This window comes from Artemia sp. Qi Xiang Cuo, chromosome 5 (genome assembly GCF_049724085.1).
Source record: "Artemia sp. Qi Xiang Cuo chromosome 5, ASM4972408v1, whole genome shotgun sequence".
Lineage (NCBI taxonomy): Eukaryota > Metazoa > Arthropoda > Branchiopoda > Anostraca > Artemiidae > Artemia > Artemia sp. Qi Xiang Cuo.
This window is the reverse complement of record NC_142798.1, coordinates 40,764,011-40,782,689: the sequence shown is the minus strand read 5'-3', so window position 1 is coordinate 40,782,689 and position 18,679 is coordinate 40,764,011. Positions and strand designations below refer to the sequence as shown.

The 18,679-nt window shown below is 36.0% G+C and overlaps 1 protein-coding gene across 2 annotated transcripts in view; it reads left to right on the top strand.

Moving 5' to 3' along the window:
* Klp64D (kinesin-like protein 64D) overlaps positions 1–18,679 on the top strand; it is a 46,137-nt gene that overhangs the window by 20,423 nt on the left and 7,035 nt on the right. For both annotated transcript variants that reach the window (XM_089088857.1, XM_089088858.1), the window contains exons 3-6: positions 1,881–2,908; positions 12,145–12,325; positions 14,979–15,215; positions 17,503–17,619. In XM_089088857.1, coding sequence (XP_088944983.1) covers positions 1,881–2,908; positions 12,145–12,325; positions 14,979–15,215; positions 17,503–17,619 — 1,563 coding nt within the window. The remainder of the gene's footprint in view (positions 1–1,880; positions 2,909–12,144; positions 12,326–14,978; positions 15,216–17,502; positions 17,620–18,679) is intronic.

Below are 18,679 nucleotides of genomic sequence, written 5' to 3'. Positions count from 1 at the left end.
TCTAGTTAGCTTAAAACAGCAAAACTTTTAGGGAATTTTCAACAAAATATGTTTAGCCCCTTTTTGTCCCATTCCCAAGTAGAAATTAGAGGTCTGTATGGGCCTCTCCCCATCATAAAGAGACCAGGAAATTTCAACTAGATAACAAGCTGGTCCCTTGATGTTGCTGATATGCTATTTTAAGATCCTGGCAACACATGGCTTCTTTTCAGTTACCTTTGCTACTTAACCATGAATAGATGTCCATAGCAGCTTATGGAGCAAAAATTTTTAAGCAAACAATAGACAAAATATATTTAGCCCCCCTCTCCCCAGCATAATTTGAAGTCCCCCTGCCTCTCCCTCTTCCTCCTCCTACGCTACCTAAAAGTTTAAAATGTACCCCTGGAGCAGTTCTCAGGGCATTGCAGATTTGGTACTTTCATTACCTACTACTACTACTATCAACTCACCGGAGCACTAAGTCGCCTGTGGCCAACACAGCTACACACGGTCCTCTTCCATCCCAATCTGTTTGACGCCTCCCTCCTTACACCCTCCAAGGAAGTTCACACTGCCCATAAATCTTTCCTTACGACATCCTCCCACCCCAACCGGTGACGATCTACTTTTCGTTTGGCCCTAGACGGTTGGCTGAAAAGGACAATCTTTGGCAATCTGTCATCCTTCATTTGTAGAACGTGCCCTAGCCATCTCAATCTTTCTCTCGTTATAGCCCTCGAAAATGGGATTGAAGCATACTTTTCGTACATCCTACTGTTTGAGATACATTCAGTCAGTTTGGTTCCCAAAACAATCCGTTGGCAATTGATCTGGAAAGCATCTAACAAATCTCCCTCCGTTTTTCGGAGCGCCCATGCTTCAGAGCCCTGCTTCACCTCTGTCATCACTGTAGCCTCCAGTTTTCTAATCTTGGTTTACAAATTTATCTTCCTATTCTTCCAAAAAAATTTCAACCATGAAAAAACAACCTGGGTCTTGGCTATTCTACTTGTAACATCTTTATTACAACCACCACCTTTACTAATAGTACTACCTTGATAAGTGAAGCTGTCCACTTGCATATAATGTTTTTGGACTTAGCTCCACCCTCTCTCTTCTTGCCTTTGCAGTACCTAAAAGTTTCAACTTCATCCCCCAAGCTGTTCCCAAGATATCGCAGGTATGCTATTTTGATGACCTGGATGCACATAATGTGTTTTGATTTGCCTGTATCCCTCCCCTACATCTAAAATTGGAGGCCCACTTAACCCCCAACACTTTAAGCTTTTTAGAATTCACTGCCCTATATTATGTCTTCTCAAATGAAAGCACATATTATACCTCATTTCCGACCGAAAAGGAATTCTATAAGAAAGAAAGAAAAAAAAAACTGTGTCAGCAAGTTTATAAATTCGCAAAATGTATGTGGTAAAACATAGCCTAATTTAATAGTTTAGCCGGGTACCAGTGACAGCACTTGGACCCTGAATCTTCTTTGTTCTTCGCCTATTATGCTAAAATACCTGTATTCTTCAGAATACCCCACAGAAGTATTTATGAGATGAATCTTGGTAGGTATTTGGAAAAATTATCTCCTATATCCCCTGTGCGCCTATATGAGTTCATTTTGTTGATATGACTTTCTGTGGTGTCCTGAAAATAGTATTAAGAAAAGATTCTCAACCCCACCGTTTTATTGGTCTTTTTACACTTAATCTAAACAAAATTACTTTCTAACTTTCTTGTTCATTTTCAGGTGCTTTCTTTATTTATACTTATCAGTGGCAAAATATCTTGAGATTGTTTATTCTTCTATTGACAACATGAAGGTTCGAAAATTGGGGAATCTTATCATTTGTTAGATATTTTTTTCCCTAAACATTTTATTCCTTTTTCAGGGATACAATGGAACAATTTTTGCTTATGGTCAAACGGGGACAGGTAAAACCTATACAATGGAGGGAGATAGATCTGTACCCGAAAAAAGAGGAATAATACCAAATTCCTTTGCTCATATTTTTGGTTTTATCGCTAAAGCTGAAGAAAATAAAACATTCCTTGTTAGAGTATCTTATTTAGAGATATATAATGAAGAAGTTCGAGATTTACTTGGTAAAGGAAAGAAATTGGATGTCAGGGAAAGGGCAGATGTTGGAGTGTATGTGAAAGATCTATCTACATATGTTGTTCATAATGCCACGGATATGGAGAAAATTATGACACTTGGAAATAAGAATAGAGCCGTTGGTTCAACAAACATGAACGCCCATAGCTCACGGTCTCATGCAATTTTTACCATAACAGTTGAATGCAGTGAAAAAACTAGTGAAAAGCTACAGCATGTTCGTGTTGGGAAATTACATCTGGTTGATCTAGCTGGTTCTGAGCGTCAATCTAAAACCGGTGCAACTGGTGAGCGATTAAAAGAAGCTTCAAAAATAAATTTGTCTCTTTCAACTCTTGGAAATGTTATCTCTGCTCTCGTTGATGGTAAGAGTGGACATGTACCTTATCGAAACTCCAAGCTAACTCGTTTACTGCAAGATAGCCTGGGTGGTAATGCAAAAACATTAATGTGTGCAAATATTGGTCCTGCTGACTATAACTATGACGAGACAATTAGTACCCTTAGATATGCATCCAGAGCTCAGAAAATTCGTAATTGTGCTCGTATCAATGAAGACCCTAAAGATGCTCTTCTGAGGCAGTTCCAAGAAGAGGTTGAAGAACTTAGAAGACAGTTGGAAGAGATTGAAAGTAGCAACGAATCTGAAGATGACCAACACAAAAGTGCTGAAAAAGTTCATTCGGACATTCAGGCTAAATTTGACGAGAAGCTGCTAGAAGAAAACTGTACTGAAGAAGCTGAAAAAGAAAAGGCTGCAGAAGAATTGAAAAAGCATGAAGAAGAGCTAAATCAGGCCAGGTAGGCTACCCCTTTCCTTTTGTCAAATAGCCTACCTTACTAAATTTCTCAAATTTTGCTTAAGGTTGAATGAACTTCTGAATTGAATTAATGAATTTTATTTTCATAATTGAACTGCCAAGTTCACGAACTTCTCATAAGATCCTCTAAATTAGTAGAAAATGGATGGGTAAACATATAAAAGTTGAGGTTTTGACGCACGTTGCAGGTTATACTACCTTAAATTCCTGAACCTGGATGCCAGATAAGGAGATAGAACTTCTCAAGTTATTTATATTTAAGCCCCTCCCCTTTTTCTGGGAGAATTAAAGAAAAATTGGGATACTTGTGGTGACTAACTACATTACAAAATAAAAAAGCAATATTTTTCCAGTAACTTACTTACCGTAATTACTTATACTTGAGATGATTTATCCAGGAAAATTTTGTTTGATAACCTCCTGAATATCTAATTTATTTTTACTTTCCACTGGTTTTGTGTTAGACTATGTGCATGAATTAATTCTTAGAACTCAATCGCCGTTTGAAGCGATTTCTGTAATGCTCATTATAAAAGTGATTTACGAAAACATTGGTAATTTATCATGCCTATAACATTATTGTTCATGAAAATCCAGAGCCGATGCAGTAGGATGATAAGATTTATTTCCCAAAATTGGAGAATCAAAAGCTCAGATGGGCTGTATTCACACTTCAGAGTCAAAATTGAAATCCGGCAAAAACGACAAAAGAGCTATTCCGCAATGAATTGTACTAGTTCTGTCTTGTTCTCAACTGGAAACTACTGTCACCAACCTGATTACTTTTCGTTGTTATCCTTGTCCATTTTCCCACCTCGCAACACCCTAGATAATTTCACTCCTAACCCTGACTTACTGTGGTTGCCTTGTGCTTGTTACAATAGTAATGACCGGCTTCGGTTGAAACTAATCACTCTCTTTTACCCTGTATTCTTGCCCAGCGCCCCAATTCGAAACGCTTTCCAGGAATCGTTCCAATCCATCGACTGTCGTGCTTTTCAAATCGTTTTAAACTTCTTAAATTCTTAGTTACTAACGCCGAAAGTCTAAATTTTGAGAGGCTAACCGAGCTTGAGACGTTATCAAAACCAAACCATATAGATGCTATAGCTGTTATAGAAATATAGTTCCATGATCCCATGATCCTGAATCCGTCATTTTGGACAATTATTCTCAGTTTACTAAGCTCCGTCCTACAGGTTGCTCACTTTTAAAAAAAAGTTGGTGGTTTTTAGTTTTTTATTAAGGGTAGCCTTTACCACAAATTATTTCAATCCTTAGTTAATTTGAGTGTGATGGAATTCTTTGGCTAAGTATCAGGCCGAAAGTACTCCCCCTTCTTTCAATATTATTGCATTAGCTGTTTTTACTACTCGCCAAGCCAAAATGCTGATTAAAAACATAGATTCATCCTGCAATTGCAGACCTGCAAAAGTGCTGATATATCTTCTCTTAATGTTCAGCAAATAGCTAAAAGACCAACTACTAGGGTAAGCACCTCTCTTGTGCTGAGGCTCTTCTGTTAATGTTAAGCATATAGTTAAAAGACAAACTTCTAGGGTAAAACCTCTCTTGATGTCACTCTATCCAATATGAATAGTTTTACAGACTATCCTCGCCCCTCAGTGTTGCCCTCATTGGCTCGGAGAAATATCCTTTCCCTCCTTTTGTCTCCCTATTCAAACTTTAAACAATCTTTTTCAATCACCCACGGCTCCTACCACCCTCTTTGCAATTCTAGTCTTCTTGTTTTTGGTAAGTGGCTGAATACCGAATAATGATCCAATACTTATAAAGTAGAAAATCCTGATGATAAAATTGCTACTTTCCACACAAAGCTTAATGATAAAATTTTTGATTTCTTTCCCTGAAAAAAAAAAAGGTTTCAAAAAGTGCTCCAATAATAAACCCTACATCAATCGACCTACAGACACTAATTGGGAATAAATAACAGCTTTTCAGAAAGGGAAAAATGGATGAAGCTTGTGAATTAAGAAAGATACTTAAACAAGAATTTCTTAAGCCTGCCCAATCCTACTAAAAAAATACTCGTAAGGTCCAAGAATTGTTTAATAGTAAACCCAAAAAATAGTAAATCGAGATAAAAAAAAAAGTACCAGTAAGAAGCGACACGGCTCAATAGTAACCGAAACTCCAAAAAACAGACTTTTAATATCAATAAATTTATCTAAAGAATTCGAGCCTGAGAAAATTTGGCTGATTTTCGAAAAAGGGGAGAAACACCCCTAAAACTCAAAGATTCTTAGTGAAAATCACACCATCAGATTCAGCGTATCAGAGAACCCTACTGCAGAGGTTTCAAACTCATACGTGCAAAAAAGTGGAATTTTGTATTTTTTGTCAGAAGGAAGATCATGGATGCGTGTTTGTTTGTTTTTTTGTTTTCCTTTTTATCCACAGGGGTGATCGTATCGAGCCAGTGATCCTAGAACATCGGGAGAGGGCTCATTTGAACGGAAATTAAAAGTTCTAGTGCCCTTTTCTTGTGTCCAAAAAGATTGAAGGACAACTATCCGCCCTCCCACGTCCCTTTTTTCCCCAAAATCCTCTGATCAAATTTTGAGGTAGCCATTTTGTTCAGCATTGTTGAGAAGTCCCAAATTTATGCCTTTGGAGGTAACATACCTCCCCCCTAGTCCTTGATAATTTTGATACCAGAACGGAACTTTGATACCAAAAGATATATCAAAAGAATCGGCTTATTATGCCGATTCCAAATATATAAGTTTCATTAAGTTTAATGTTACCCATAAAAGGCTACGAGCCTGGGGAAATTTGTCAGATGTTTGAAAAAGGGGAAAACATCCCCTAAAAGTAAAAAATCATACCATCAGATTCAGCGTACCGGATAACCCTACTGTAGAGGTTTCAAGCTCCTATCTACAAAAATGTGGAATTTTGTATATTTTGTCAGATGAAAAATCATGGATGCGTATTTATTTAGTTTTTTTTTTTGGGGGGGGGGGTTCTTTTGTTTTGTTTTTTCCACAGGGATGATCTTATCGAACCATTGATCCTAGAACATCGGGAGAGGGCTCTTTTGAACGGAAATTAAAAGTTTTAGTGCCCTTTTCAAGTGACCAAAAAGATTATGCCAAGGAGAATTTTTTTCGGCTGAATCTTCGGCAAGAAAGTTTACAGAGGGGGGGGGGATTCTCAGCGGTGATGGAATTGCCTGGAAGGAATTTTATGGGGGGAGGGTATTTTACGTGGGAGGAGTTTCCCTGAGGGGAGAGAATTTTTCATGGAGGATGAGCCAGATTTACCGACATTATTTGAAAAACCGTCAGAAATTAAATAAAAAAACAAACAATTTTTTTAACCGAAAATAAGAAGCAACGTTAAAACTCAAAACGAACAGAAATTATTCTGCATATGCCCCCATTCTCAATACCTTGCTCTCTACGCTAAAGTTTGACTGTTTGTCCCAATTTTTTTAAGAACACCTCTTAAACACAAGGGCCGTTTAATTAGAATTCTAATTAGACTGCCTTAGATATTCTAATTCGCCTGATTAATGTTTTCGGCGATTTTCTTTCAAAGCCATTGTCTGTACCTTCCAACGGAAATACCGAGCCTGGGCAGTTTCTACAAACATCAAAACACGTTTTCATAACCCCTCCTAGGTCCGGTTTTGAAGGTGTTCAGCTTATCTATCACACATCTATATTCTGAAAACTATTAGAGGATTCCCTGCAGATTGGCTAAAGGAAAAAATCCTACCCCTCACTGACTTGAAGCAATTTGGGAACCTCAAATCCACTTAAACTTCCCGTTACCTTGTTTATCTTGTCGACTCCATTAGGAAAATTCGTGAAAAGCCTAATGCCTGTCTATTTAATTGTGTTGCAGAGCAAAACTGCTGCTTTCACAGCTGTTTTTACCTTTTTGATGGGTGGTTTTTACCTCCGCTGTGGTAAGAGACGCAAACTCGAAATTTTCCTGGGCGTGAGAATCGTGAAACGGGGAAAAAAGTTCCAGTGGAAATTATAAGATTTGCTGTAGTTTTCCAGAAAGAAAAAATGTTCGCTTCCTCATATTGTACTTGGTGTTAAAGTAAAATTATCCCAACTGGGAAAGTCAACTTTTTCACAATAAGTTTATGTCATACTCTTGCAGAACATTAAGTTATCCCTTTGAGAACCAGAGAATAAAGGCTCTAGATTTCTTCGAAACAACTCTGGAAAAATCGATCCTGAATGCCAAATTGTGATTTTCTGGGTTGTTTTCTGAAATTTTTTATTTGATACCTCTTGTGTGTCAATCTTGTGTATCAAGTTCGCAAGATTACACGAAGTTGCTTCGTTCACTTAGAAATAATTTCCAAAGTTGTCATGATACGTTAATTTTTTATATCCTAGAGGTATTTCTTTTTCCCTAGAGGTAGTTAGATTTTTTTTTCCAACGTGGATAAACAGATTTGAAACTTCTAAGAATGGGAGCTGACATAAGTTTTCCAAAAATAAGATTTCTTCTTTGACTTTCTATTTTAAACTTTTGATTTTGTGTATTTCCTATATTTTTCCGAAGTAGAACGCCCTAGCTTCGAAGCTTAACTTTCAAGAAATCAAATAACTTCGGAAACTGGTCGAACTTTATATTATCTCTTCGAAAATCTATGACAGATTTTCATATCTATCATAAATATTTGGGAAACAATAGAGGAAATCTTGATTTTGAAAAAGAAGCTACGATTTTTTTCATTTTTTCTCTATTTTTTTTTTCATTTTGATGTTTATTGTATAGTAGACGTTTAATGCCACGGAAAGTTATCAAGAAGGTATATACTCTTCTGTATCCGAAAAGGAACCGCACACTGATAAAAGAGAAGTTTATACAGTACATTATTTCATGAATGTTAATTAACCGCAATAGAGTGTTAAGGTATATGGTCCCTCTAATAGAAGCGATTTTTCGGCAAGCCTGCAGCTTTACCTTACGCCAAAAAGACAAAATACTTCAGTCATTAGATTCATAAGTTTCATATATATCCATTCACTGAGCCAGAATTATGGTAGGCTATAACTTTGACTTTGTCTAAGAAAAAAAATTTAGTAAAGTTGTTCTCATTTCAACGATTTCAACAAATTTTTGACTCATTTTCAATCTAAAAAACCGTATGTGCCCAATTTATAAACTGTAATTCGACAGATGCGTTGAATTGTATTTCAGCTATGAAGCGACATCAAAATTGTCATCTTACGTTAAAATACTAAAACCATAGAGGAGCAGAACACAAATATTTGTATTGATGTGGTACAGAGTTTGACGATTACCTCGTACACTCATAATGTATTTCCAGAATTCGATAGTTACAAGTTGACCTTACAAATAAGAACTTACGATAATCATAACGCATTTGCAAACTTATACAAGTGCATACACATTTATTATCCATTATATATAGTTGTATGTGTTGGTTAGCAACTGTGACCCATCGACCACCGTCGCTGCATCAATTTATCAGGTCTTGGCAACGGGGTTCTAGTCTCAATTGATATCTTAAAAGCATTTGACCTTGTTAATCACAATATATTAGTTGAGAAACTTGCCCATGAGTTCGATATTGACTTTTTCGTGGTAAAGTGGTTCCCTCTTTCGTATCAAATAGATAAAAAGTAGTCAAATGTCTGAATTATTATTCTAGTCCTCCCTCTCCATAATAAATTACCCCAAGGTACTCTCCTAGGCCCCCTCCTTTCTCTAGCTATCTCAAGATCAACAGCCTTGCTGAGGAATTTAAAGACAGATGGAAATTTGTCGATGACCTAACTGTTGTTGAAATCTACCATGGGAGTTTAATGAGCAACCCCATGGGTATCCTCAACGAGATTGCATATGATGCCTCCGACTTAGACATAAGAGTAAACCCCTCTAAATTCGTGATAATGCTATTATGTATCGTTGAATCCCCGCCCCTTTTTTATTGATACTATTCCTCTTAAATTTTTGCATCCTCCTTGAAATTCCTTTGGTGTGACAATTTCTTCTCATTTAAAGTGAGCTATCCATGGGAAATATCATTCACCGCGGTAATGCGTCTATGCCCCTCTTAAGCTTTTGAATAAATTTTACGGCTTCCTTCCCACTCTTTAAGGATTAATACCTTCTTTTTCTGCCCTCGTCTTGAATATGATTGTCCATTTTGGCAACCTTCATGAGTCAGATGAAATTGAATCCATTCAGAAAAGAGGCATGCGAATAATTTCCAATAATAATTACGAATATTTGACAGTAAGTTCCATACTCTCTTCTTCTAAGATAATAGCTAGGGTAGAAACATTTGAGTGCAGAAGAGCTACTGTATAGTTGTAGGAGGTTTTATATAGTTGCGTGTGTTGCTCTGCGACTGTGACCCATCGATCACAGTCGCAGCAGCACTTCACCGAGCCTTGGTAATGGTTTTCTAGTTTCAATTGATATCCCAAAAGCATTTGACCTTGTTAATCATAATGTAATAGTTGAAAAACTTGTCACTGACTTCGATATTGACTTTTTTGTGGTATATTGGCTGCCTCTTTCGTAACATATAGGTTACAAATATCCAGATGTCTGAATAATTATTCCAATCACCTCCCTATCCACAACGCAGTACCCCATGGTATTCTCTAATCCCCCTCCTCTCTCCAGATATCTCAAGATCATTACCCTGGCTAAGAAATTCCTCGACAAATGGACGTTTGTCAATGACCTAACTGTTGTTGAAACCTACCATGGGAGTTTAGGGAGCAACTCTATGAGCATCCTCAACAAGATTGCACATGATGCCTCCGACTTAGAAATAAGAGTCTCCTTGAAATTATTAGGTGTCATAATTTCTTCTGATTTAAAATGGGATATCCATGAGAAATGTCATCCACAGAGGTAATGCGTCTATGCCCTCCTTAAGCTCGTGGACAAATTTTGTGCCCTCCTTCTCATTCTTTAAGGACTTGTACATCCTTTGTCTGCCCATATCGTGAATACAATTGTCCATTTTGGCACCCTGGCATGAGTCAGACGAAATTGAATACATTCAGAAAAGAGACGTGCGAATAATTGTCAAAGACAGTAAGTTCCATATTTTCTTCTTCTAAAATAACAGTTAGGTTTGAAACTCTTGATTGCCTGGGAGTTACGTTGTGCCTCTGTCTTCCAAAGAAAGCAATGCCAAGCCATCGTGCGCAAAATATTCCCCCCCCCCCCAAAAAAAAAAAAACACTACCAATCTAAATTCCACCCGTCTCGGGATGTTTCTCAGCCTGCACCTATCTTGTTCCTCATTTGCTACCTTGCCTCCAGATATGAAATTTGTCCCCTACATTATCGAAAAAAATAGTAAAACATCGCGATAGTTTCCCTCCTTTTATTATCTGTACCACTTCCTGTGTTTTCTTCCCATTTTGCCTTATTATTCACTTTTTTAATCGATTTTAAAATTTGGTAGCTTTATTAGTTTTATATTTTGGACCATGTTACGAATTTCTCTCTCCTTTCTCTTTTGAATAATTTTATCACAGCACGCCTTGACCTCAATCAAAGATTAAAAATAATTAAAGCTAGCAGATTTTATCAAGGAAAAAATCGGTAAAAAAAAACAAAAAACAATTTAGTCTTCATAACTAAAAACACAGAACAAAATTTAGTAAAAAAAAAAAAAAAAAAAATATTATGTTCAAATTAATAAATTAAACTTTACACAATGAGTGTTAAAAAGGATGTGGGGAGGGGGAAGGAAAGGGTTGGAGGAGATTCACTTATTTAGCATATCACTGCGGAGTGGGAAAAGTTCTCACCCAATAGATTGGAATTGGATTCAGCTTAGGGACCTCTCAGATTAAGGGACTTCCTCGTAGTTTTTAAAATAAAATTATTTTGTATCTATCAAAAAACGAGTAAAGTAATTTAAAACTTTAATTTTTGCAAAGGAAATGCCGGGATATAGAAATCCAGTAAAAACAGTGGTCCTAATTATATAGCTGACATGCAGCAGAGCCTGTCAAATGACAGACATAAAAAGCAAAAAGCGGATATTCTTTTGTGAGGATTGGAGACACTTTTTTTTATACACCCCTCCTATCCAGTGTAAAATTGGACAGGCTTTGCTGCTCGTAATAGATAAACGAATGAAAGTAAGTGGAAAAGTAAATTGTTATTATTTCATCATTTCAAAAATGATTTGGTGAATAGTTCCCACTCCCTTCTCTTTGGGAGATATCCTGGTCGAGACTCTCAGTATTTAACCATAATTACGGGAAAAATTACGTCACAGTTTTAATGAAACTCACTGACGAATTATATCAAGTATATAGTCAAGGGAAAGGCCTCAACGTGAAACCCCTCATTTTAGTTGAGAGGCATCAGTTTGGATTACCTTATGTACTCGTTACCCCAACTCAATGGAACCATGGGGCTCAGTTGCTCAGTACCTTTCTTTTTTAAATCAAGCCACTTAGCAATAGGGAGAGAAAAATAATGTCCAAGAAAAATGAAGTAGGAGGAATAAAGAGCATTGTAAACAGAGTTAAATCTCCAAAACTAATTCGTGCCCCTAACCTTATAGAAAAACATTGGTTTATAAGAGTAAAGTAAATAGTCTGGTAAATAGGAAAGTAAATTTTTCTGCTTGACGATTTGTATTGAGGATGAGTTATCAGATCATTTTTACTATAGATACTTTTATCGCCTTTATTCAGTTCTTGAAAGGACTAAGTCTTCAAAGATACCTAATTTGTGTCTAAGAATGCGATTTTTCTTACACTATTTCTCTTCCTGGTTGAAATAATTTTTTTTTTGTGGAAATAGTTATTTCGTAAGCATCACCTAGACCCGACCAGTAAATCTTGTCTGTCAATAGACTCTTGGCTTTAATAAAATTTAGATTGTGGTTGTCATAGCTGCCTCTTTCTTGTCAAGTGACCTCATGAATGAAATTATGTTCTTGAACACCCTACAGAACTTTGATCAAGATACAATTACAAATACCGATGTGTTAAGCTGAGTTGACCATAATAATGGAAAGGACGTTGATTTTTAAATTATTTGTCTTTGAAGCCAGTTTTTGTGGTAGTTAGATCATCTCTTTTGGAACGTTCTTGACATTAGGACATGCCTTAGCGTAAAATTCATTAAATACTTTGTCCAGCAAAATCTCTTCCTGTATTTAATATTTTGTTTTATTTTTGCATTTTATTTCATTTTATGATTGCTTTCTAGGGCAGAGGCAGCATCATTGAAGCAGAAATTGGCTGCTTTGGAGAAAAAGATACTCATTGGTGGTGAAAATCTTTTAGAAAAAGCAGAAGAACAAGAAAAACTTCTTGAAGCAGCTCGTATGGAGCTCGAGGAACGAAGAAGTCAAGAAAGCATACTTAGAAAGCAAATTGAAGAAAAAGAGGTGATTAAAAGACGATCTTCATCATTTTCCAGAAAAAAAAACCTTTGTTCTTTTTCTTTAGGATTGTATTTAACAAGATAGTCGTACATTTCAGCAATACTAACAAAAAACTCTAGCTTGTTCTTTTTGTTTGTAATGTTGTTTAGAATAACTTAGCTGCTAAGTTATCCTCTCTTGTATAGAAATAATGTGAGAGCTTGTTTAAATCGTACTCATACAAAGATTTTCGATATATTTCAATGCAGGTATAAATTGGACCCATGAATCCTCCCCTTTTCTCTAAGCTTTTTTTTGGAATAAGGCAAGTATTTTACACCTTGTTCAAAGTGGAATCACGCAATAATTGTCAATCTATATTATTGGAGGAATAAAATGGATGTATGGCCCCTCCAACACCCCTGCCCCTGTCATAACAAATTTCTAGCAGTAAGGTGGGCATATTGCATCTCGCTTTAACTTACATCACACAAGGTCGTTCAATAAGATAATTTTTTGAAAAATTTTCGAAATTAATATCATGAAAGGACGGATCTGAAGGTAAAAAAAAACCTACGGACCCGACTCTTCTAAATTAGAAATATCAGTCATATCTTTGGTTATAAATGATTAGCTCTTGATTTTCTGGTGGGAATTCCCTTCTCTTCAAAGGGATGTCCCTCATTTATTAACAATACCAATGCAAAGCCAGCAAGTGTTGTTGAAATTGATATGATGGAATGTTAATTTTATCTCCATCTTGAAAATGTTTATTTAGATAAAAATTGACACATTTCTTTCTTGGGATTTAGCTCAAGTGCTGGCTTTCCTCCAAAATATATTCACAATAGAGTCGAAGTCGCACACTCTTTTTGGTGATAGAACTTCAACAATAGGCAAAAATTTCAAACAGTTCGTGGTAACGAACTTTAAGTAATGAGCGACCCGGCTCAATAGTAATCAAAACTCTAAAAAACTGAATTTTGATATCAATAGATATATCAAAAGAATCCGATTTTATGCTGATTTCAAATGTATAAATTTCATTAAGTTTAGTCTTACTCATCAATGGTTACGAGCCTGAAAAAATTTGCCTTATTTTCGAAAAAAGCGGGAAACATTTTCATAGAAGTCATAGAATCTTAATGAAAATCATACCATCAGGTTCAACGTATCAGAAAACCCTATTGTAGAGGTTTCAAGCTTCTATCTGCAAAAATGTGGAATTTTGTATTTTTTCCCAGAAGAAAGATCACGGATATGTGTTGTTGTTGTTTTTTTTTTGTCAGGGGTGATCGCATCGACCCAGTGGTCTTGGAATCTCATGAGAGGGCTCATAGTGACCAAAAAGATCGGAGGGCAACTAGGCCTCCTCCCCCACCTCTTTTTCCTCCAAAATCGCCCGATTAAAATTTTGAGATAACCATTCTGTTCATCATAGTTGAAAGGCCCAAAAACTCTGCCTTTAGATATAACGTGACTCCCCACATGCCCAGGAGAAAGGTCTTGAGCTATAACAATTGCCCGTTGTTTACGCATAGTATTTGTTATTGGGAAGCATGCATACATTTTAGGGTAGGAAGACGAGTTTTCGGCTGTTTTTTTTTCACGGGGGAACTTTCCTTGGGGATGGGGGGTTAATTTCTTGGGGGTGAACTTGTCAGACGAAATTATATAATGGGGGCATTCGCCAGAATACCTATACAAAATTATTTTTATATTTCTTGCTTTCTCTTTTCCGTCTCATTTTACGCGTGAAGTTGTTAAGGATAATTGTCCTGGATAAATTTTCACCGGGATTGAATTGTCTAGAGGATATATCCGTGGGGAGGGTATTTCTCCGCCAGAGGTGGGGCCAGATTTCCAGGGATTAATTTAAAAAACGATCAGAAATTAAATAAAAAACAACAAGTTTTTTCAACTGAAAGTAAAGAGCAACATTAAAACTTATAACGAATATATATTATAACGTTTTTGGAGCGGGCTTCACCCTCCTCGACGCCTCACTATTTATGCTGAAGATCGATTTGTTCGACATTTCTTTAATCACACCATAAAAGTCTAAGGGTTAATTAATTAGGGTAATTAGAACCTTTTTTTAAGTGCTAAAAAACTTTATTTCGAGAAGTAAAGTGTTGAGGACGAGGCAACCACCTTCATATTCGTAATAATTTATGTCTATTTTAATTTTTAATGTTGCTCCTTACTTTCAGTTTAAAAAACTTGTTTTTTTTTAAATTTAATATAGAACAAAAATGCACCTAAGAACTGCGAAAGCGTGAGAAGATCAGATTATCATATTAACATAACATTTTGAATTAGAAAATAATAAATCAGGACAAACTTCGAAAGATTATTGCGCAAAAGTGGCCAATGGGAGAAAAACCTGATTGTATTTTCAACTTCAGCGCAGGGATGATTCTAGGCCGTGGGGGGGGGGGGTGCTGCCCCTCCCCCCAGTTTTTCTGACATCTAAAATTAAATTCGTTTTATATATTTTTATATTATATATTTTTGCTAATTATGAGGCCTAAACCCGCCATTGATTCAGCGTGAAACAATTTTATCAGAACTGCATATTTTAGTTTTTGAGCCCAGACTGTGTTTATCAGTATTGTTTTTTTCGTTGTTCACTCACTTTATTATTATATTTTTGTTCATTGTGCCGTCTTTTTAGGCTGTAAGAATTGATATTGAAGAGAAATATAGCAGTTTGCAAGAAGAAGCCATCGTAAAAGGCAAAAAGATAAAGAGGGCAACTAGGCTATTAACAGAAGCCAAATCTGAGCTTGAAGACATGGCTAATGAACATCAAAGAGCCGTCGAAGTCATGCTAGAAAATGTTCGACAATTGGATAGAGAACTACGTCTTCAAAATCTACTTGTTGATAGCCTTGTTCCCAACAAATATTTGGTAATAAGTTTGAACATAATTTGGTAATAGTGAATGCTTTAGTTCAGTTTCTTAATTGTAAACTTGGCTTGAGCTTCAAATCAAACAGTATATACTCGTGGCATTAAAACCTCTCTGGTCAAAAATACGAGGGTTGTTTTGTTTTTACCTCTTTTGGCTATAAAGGAAAGACGGGTAAATATAGAAAAAGGAATGTTTTTCCTTAAAGTAATATACAATCAATTTGCTAATCTACGCAATCATCTTGACCATTGGGGCTGCTCAAAAGAGCTTGGCTCTGCGGGCAGCGTTTTCAAACTAACAAGGAATCCAGAGAAACCCTTTCAACTCATTTCAAATTATTGATGGTGACATTTTATAATGAGGGGATTACAAAGCTTGTTCACGGATATGACGAGTGCCTCAATTGTTAAGGTTATTATGCAGAGAAATAAGATTGACACCACGTTACTTATGGTAATAAAATCCTTTTTTTTAATTCCCCCGCCTCTTCTTTATAGCCAATCGAAGGCTGAAAAAAAACAACCCTCGTAGTAAAAACATATTGTAAAATTTTTGAAATAATTAAACTATTGGCCATTTATTATTAGTTACTTTCTTTGAAGCAATTAAACCTTGCTTATAAAAGTTTAATCACATACGAAGATTTTACTTTATATATATATATATATATATATATATATATATATATATATATATATATATATATATATATATTATGTTAATATAATCGAATGTATGTCTGTGTGCGTGTCCTGTATGCATTACTATACTATTCATCGTATCGCCTAGAAACTTTAAGACATTGTCGAATACACTCTTACGAAGGTTTTAGGTAAAAAAAAATTCGCACCCCTCCCCAAGGTCCTCGTAATACTTTTTGTGCTGAATGAAATTAGAGACCCCTGACCATAAATATTTGACAGCTCTTCCGTTCAGAGCATTCACATTTTCTCGATGTTAATCACCCAACAACGCCCGACGCGTAAATCAATAATCCTAACCTCGTTTTTCAAATGCTTTTGAACATAAAAATACAACCGTTATGTCACCCGTAGGAAATATTTTCTACGGGGGGGGGGGGATGTGGGATTTTTGATGGATGGGTACGTGGAGTATTATTCAAATATGTTTCAACTTAATGTTACAATCCATTCCCAAGATCAAATACAAGACTACTAATCTTAAATATGAAGGCGCAGTTTTTTTCAAAAAACAGATTTCGTTTTTAACATCAACTAACTATGGAAGCACGTAGATGTAGCAATTTCCTTTAAAGTGAGCTATTAAATAGCTCTACGATGTTCCAGTGCCCTGCTAGCAGTAGAAAAAAAAATAAAAAAAAGGATACATCAGTGCAAAAACGTGATTTTCCTTGTTGATCAAGCGAGGGAACTGTAATTTTCCTGGATTCGTTTTTGGCCATGGCTATTCTATTGGTATACTTTTTGTTCTGATCCGGTGCCATTATGGGGGGGTTTCTTGCTATCTTTTGAAATTCCCTTAATATTGTTTTTGAGCTAAAATCTAACTATTAAGACTAATTTAGATAATAGTTGTAGTTTCTGAATCAGCAAGAAATGTGTGGGTTTTTTTGCTATGTAGTTTTCTTTAAAACGTGGTTTTAATTTTTGGTTACCATGGGCCGGGGTTTGTTCTTTAAAAGGTTGAAGCTATCTCTGCAACCATGATACGGGACTCAAATTTCGGAATTAGTTGCAGCAACCCACTTCAGGGCCCAAAATTTGATTTTAGGGGTGATATTATGTGGAAGCGGCTCCAGTCTGAACCAAGCAATGAAAAGAAGAAAGATTGAAAGGGATTTTTAATAATGAGGAAAAGTTAAAGAAATAGAGAATGCAAATAAAGTGAGTGCAATTCTTAGCAGGAAGAATTGACATAAAGACAATGTATATTTCATATTGGTTTGAGAACACGCTACTTTTTGTATTTCTATTCCTGGCAATGTTTTCGGGGGGGGGGGGGGATTAACAAGCTCTTTAAGCCTACTGCCATTTGAATCAATTGTCAAATTGATAGTGGGATATGTTTCTTAAAACACTTCGCTAAACGTTTGTTTGTTTTTTTTTTTTTTTTTTTTTTTTTTTTTTGTGAAAAGTTGTCAGGTCAAGTAACAATCATCGAATTTTCACTCAGCTTTTCTAAAGAGAGCTCTAACACTTTTAATCGATTGAATCCAAAGGTAATTATAGATGCGTCGCCGAATAATTGATGGCGTCATATATTAAAACTGCTAACTTTTTACATAGTTTATTGTCTTTTATAGCGCTTGATTGAAGATAATGTCATGTGGAATGAAGAAATTGGAGATTGGGAATTGAAAGGAGTTGCTTACGCTGGAAATAATATTAGAAAACCTTCTGGTCGCTCAGACCTGAAAAAGGTAAGTGAAAAGGCATTTATTTTTAATATACATCCTCAGGTTTTTTTTTTTTTTTTTTTTTCGGTTCAATATAACCAAAAATTTGGATCAGCTGCTTAAAGAATAACTCCTACGGGGAATGTGCTTTGAGATGCACAGTTAAATCGGACAACGGACGAACATTCAAATGTACACAGTTGACACGCCATTCAGCTCTCAGTCTGGTGTTTTAATATTTATTTATGCAGTATTTTTTAGTCATTACTAGTCAAACTTTTTCTCCGTTTAAGCTTCTAGGAAAAAAAAAATGTGATACGAGAAGAGAGGTCGACAAAACTGTAGTTTGGTTATATTTAATATAGTTTAACTCGCAAATTAGACAGGTAATTTTAATTTCTACAGAAGGCCGGGGGGGGGGGGCCAGCAAATACACACTCAACACCGTTTTAGTAAAACGTATACAAAACTCTTGGTATCTTAGCATTGGCCTGCTTGATTAAAAGGTGTCGACGAAGCACACAATAATCAACGATGCAAAAGGGTTACTTCGATGCCCTTTTTGTAATTTAAACAAGTGAGTGGGACTCAAATATTGACAATACTCTAGATAGCCTAGGAGATCTCTTATAAAAAAAAACACATCAAAGCCATACCACTTCAATACGCAAGCAGACCTCTGGCACCAAGCCCCATGAAATTTTGCAACAACTTTGGCCCATGGGTTGCCACTGGAGAGCGGCATCAGTGAAAATGTCTATCTGATTGAACATGACCCCTAAAAAAGGTGGAACAAGACATTGGGGCTCCAATCCTCACAAAACATAAATGAGATTTGATTGGTCCTTCTTATGAATACGGAAGACAAGAATTTAGTCCTAAGCTGACGAAGGTGCGGTCGAGCATGGACACCCGAAATCATAAATTTTGCTGTTGACCAGATCTTGTTAAATGAATTCCGCCAGTCTGCCTATTAATGAGGCTGATGGAAAGAATATTTTGATACTATTACCATTGATCTTAATCATAACCACTTAATATTAAAGCACATCATTAATGTTAAAGCTGAAGTATTATTTCTGAA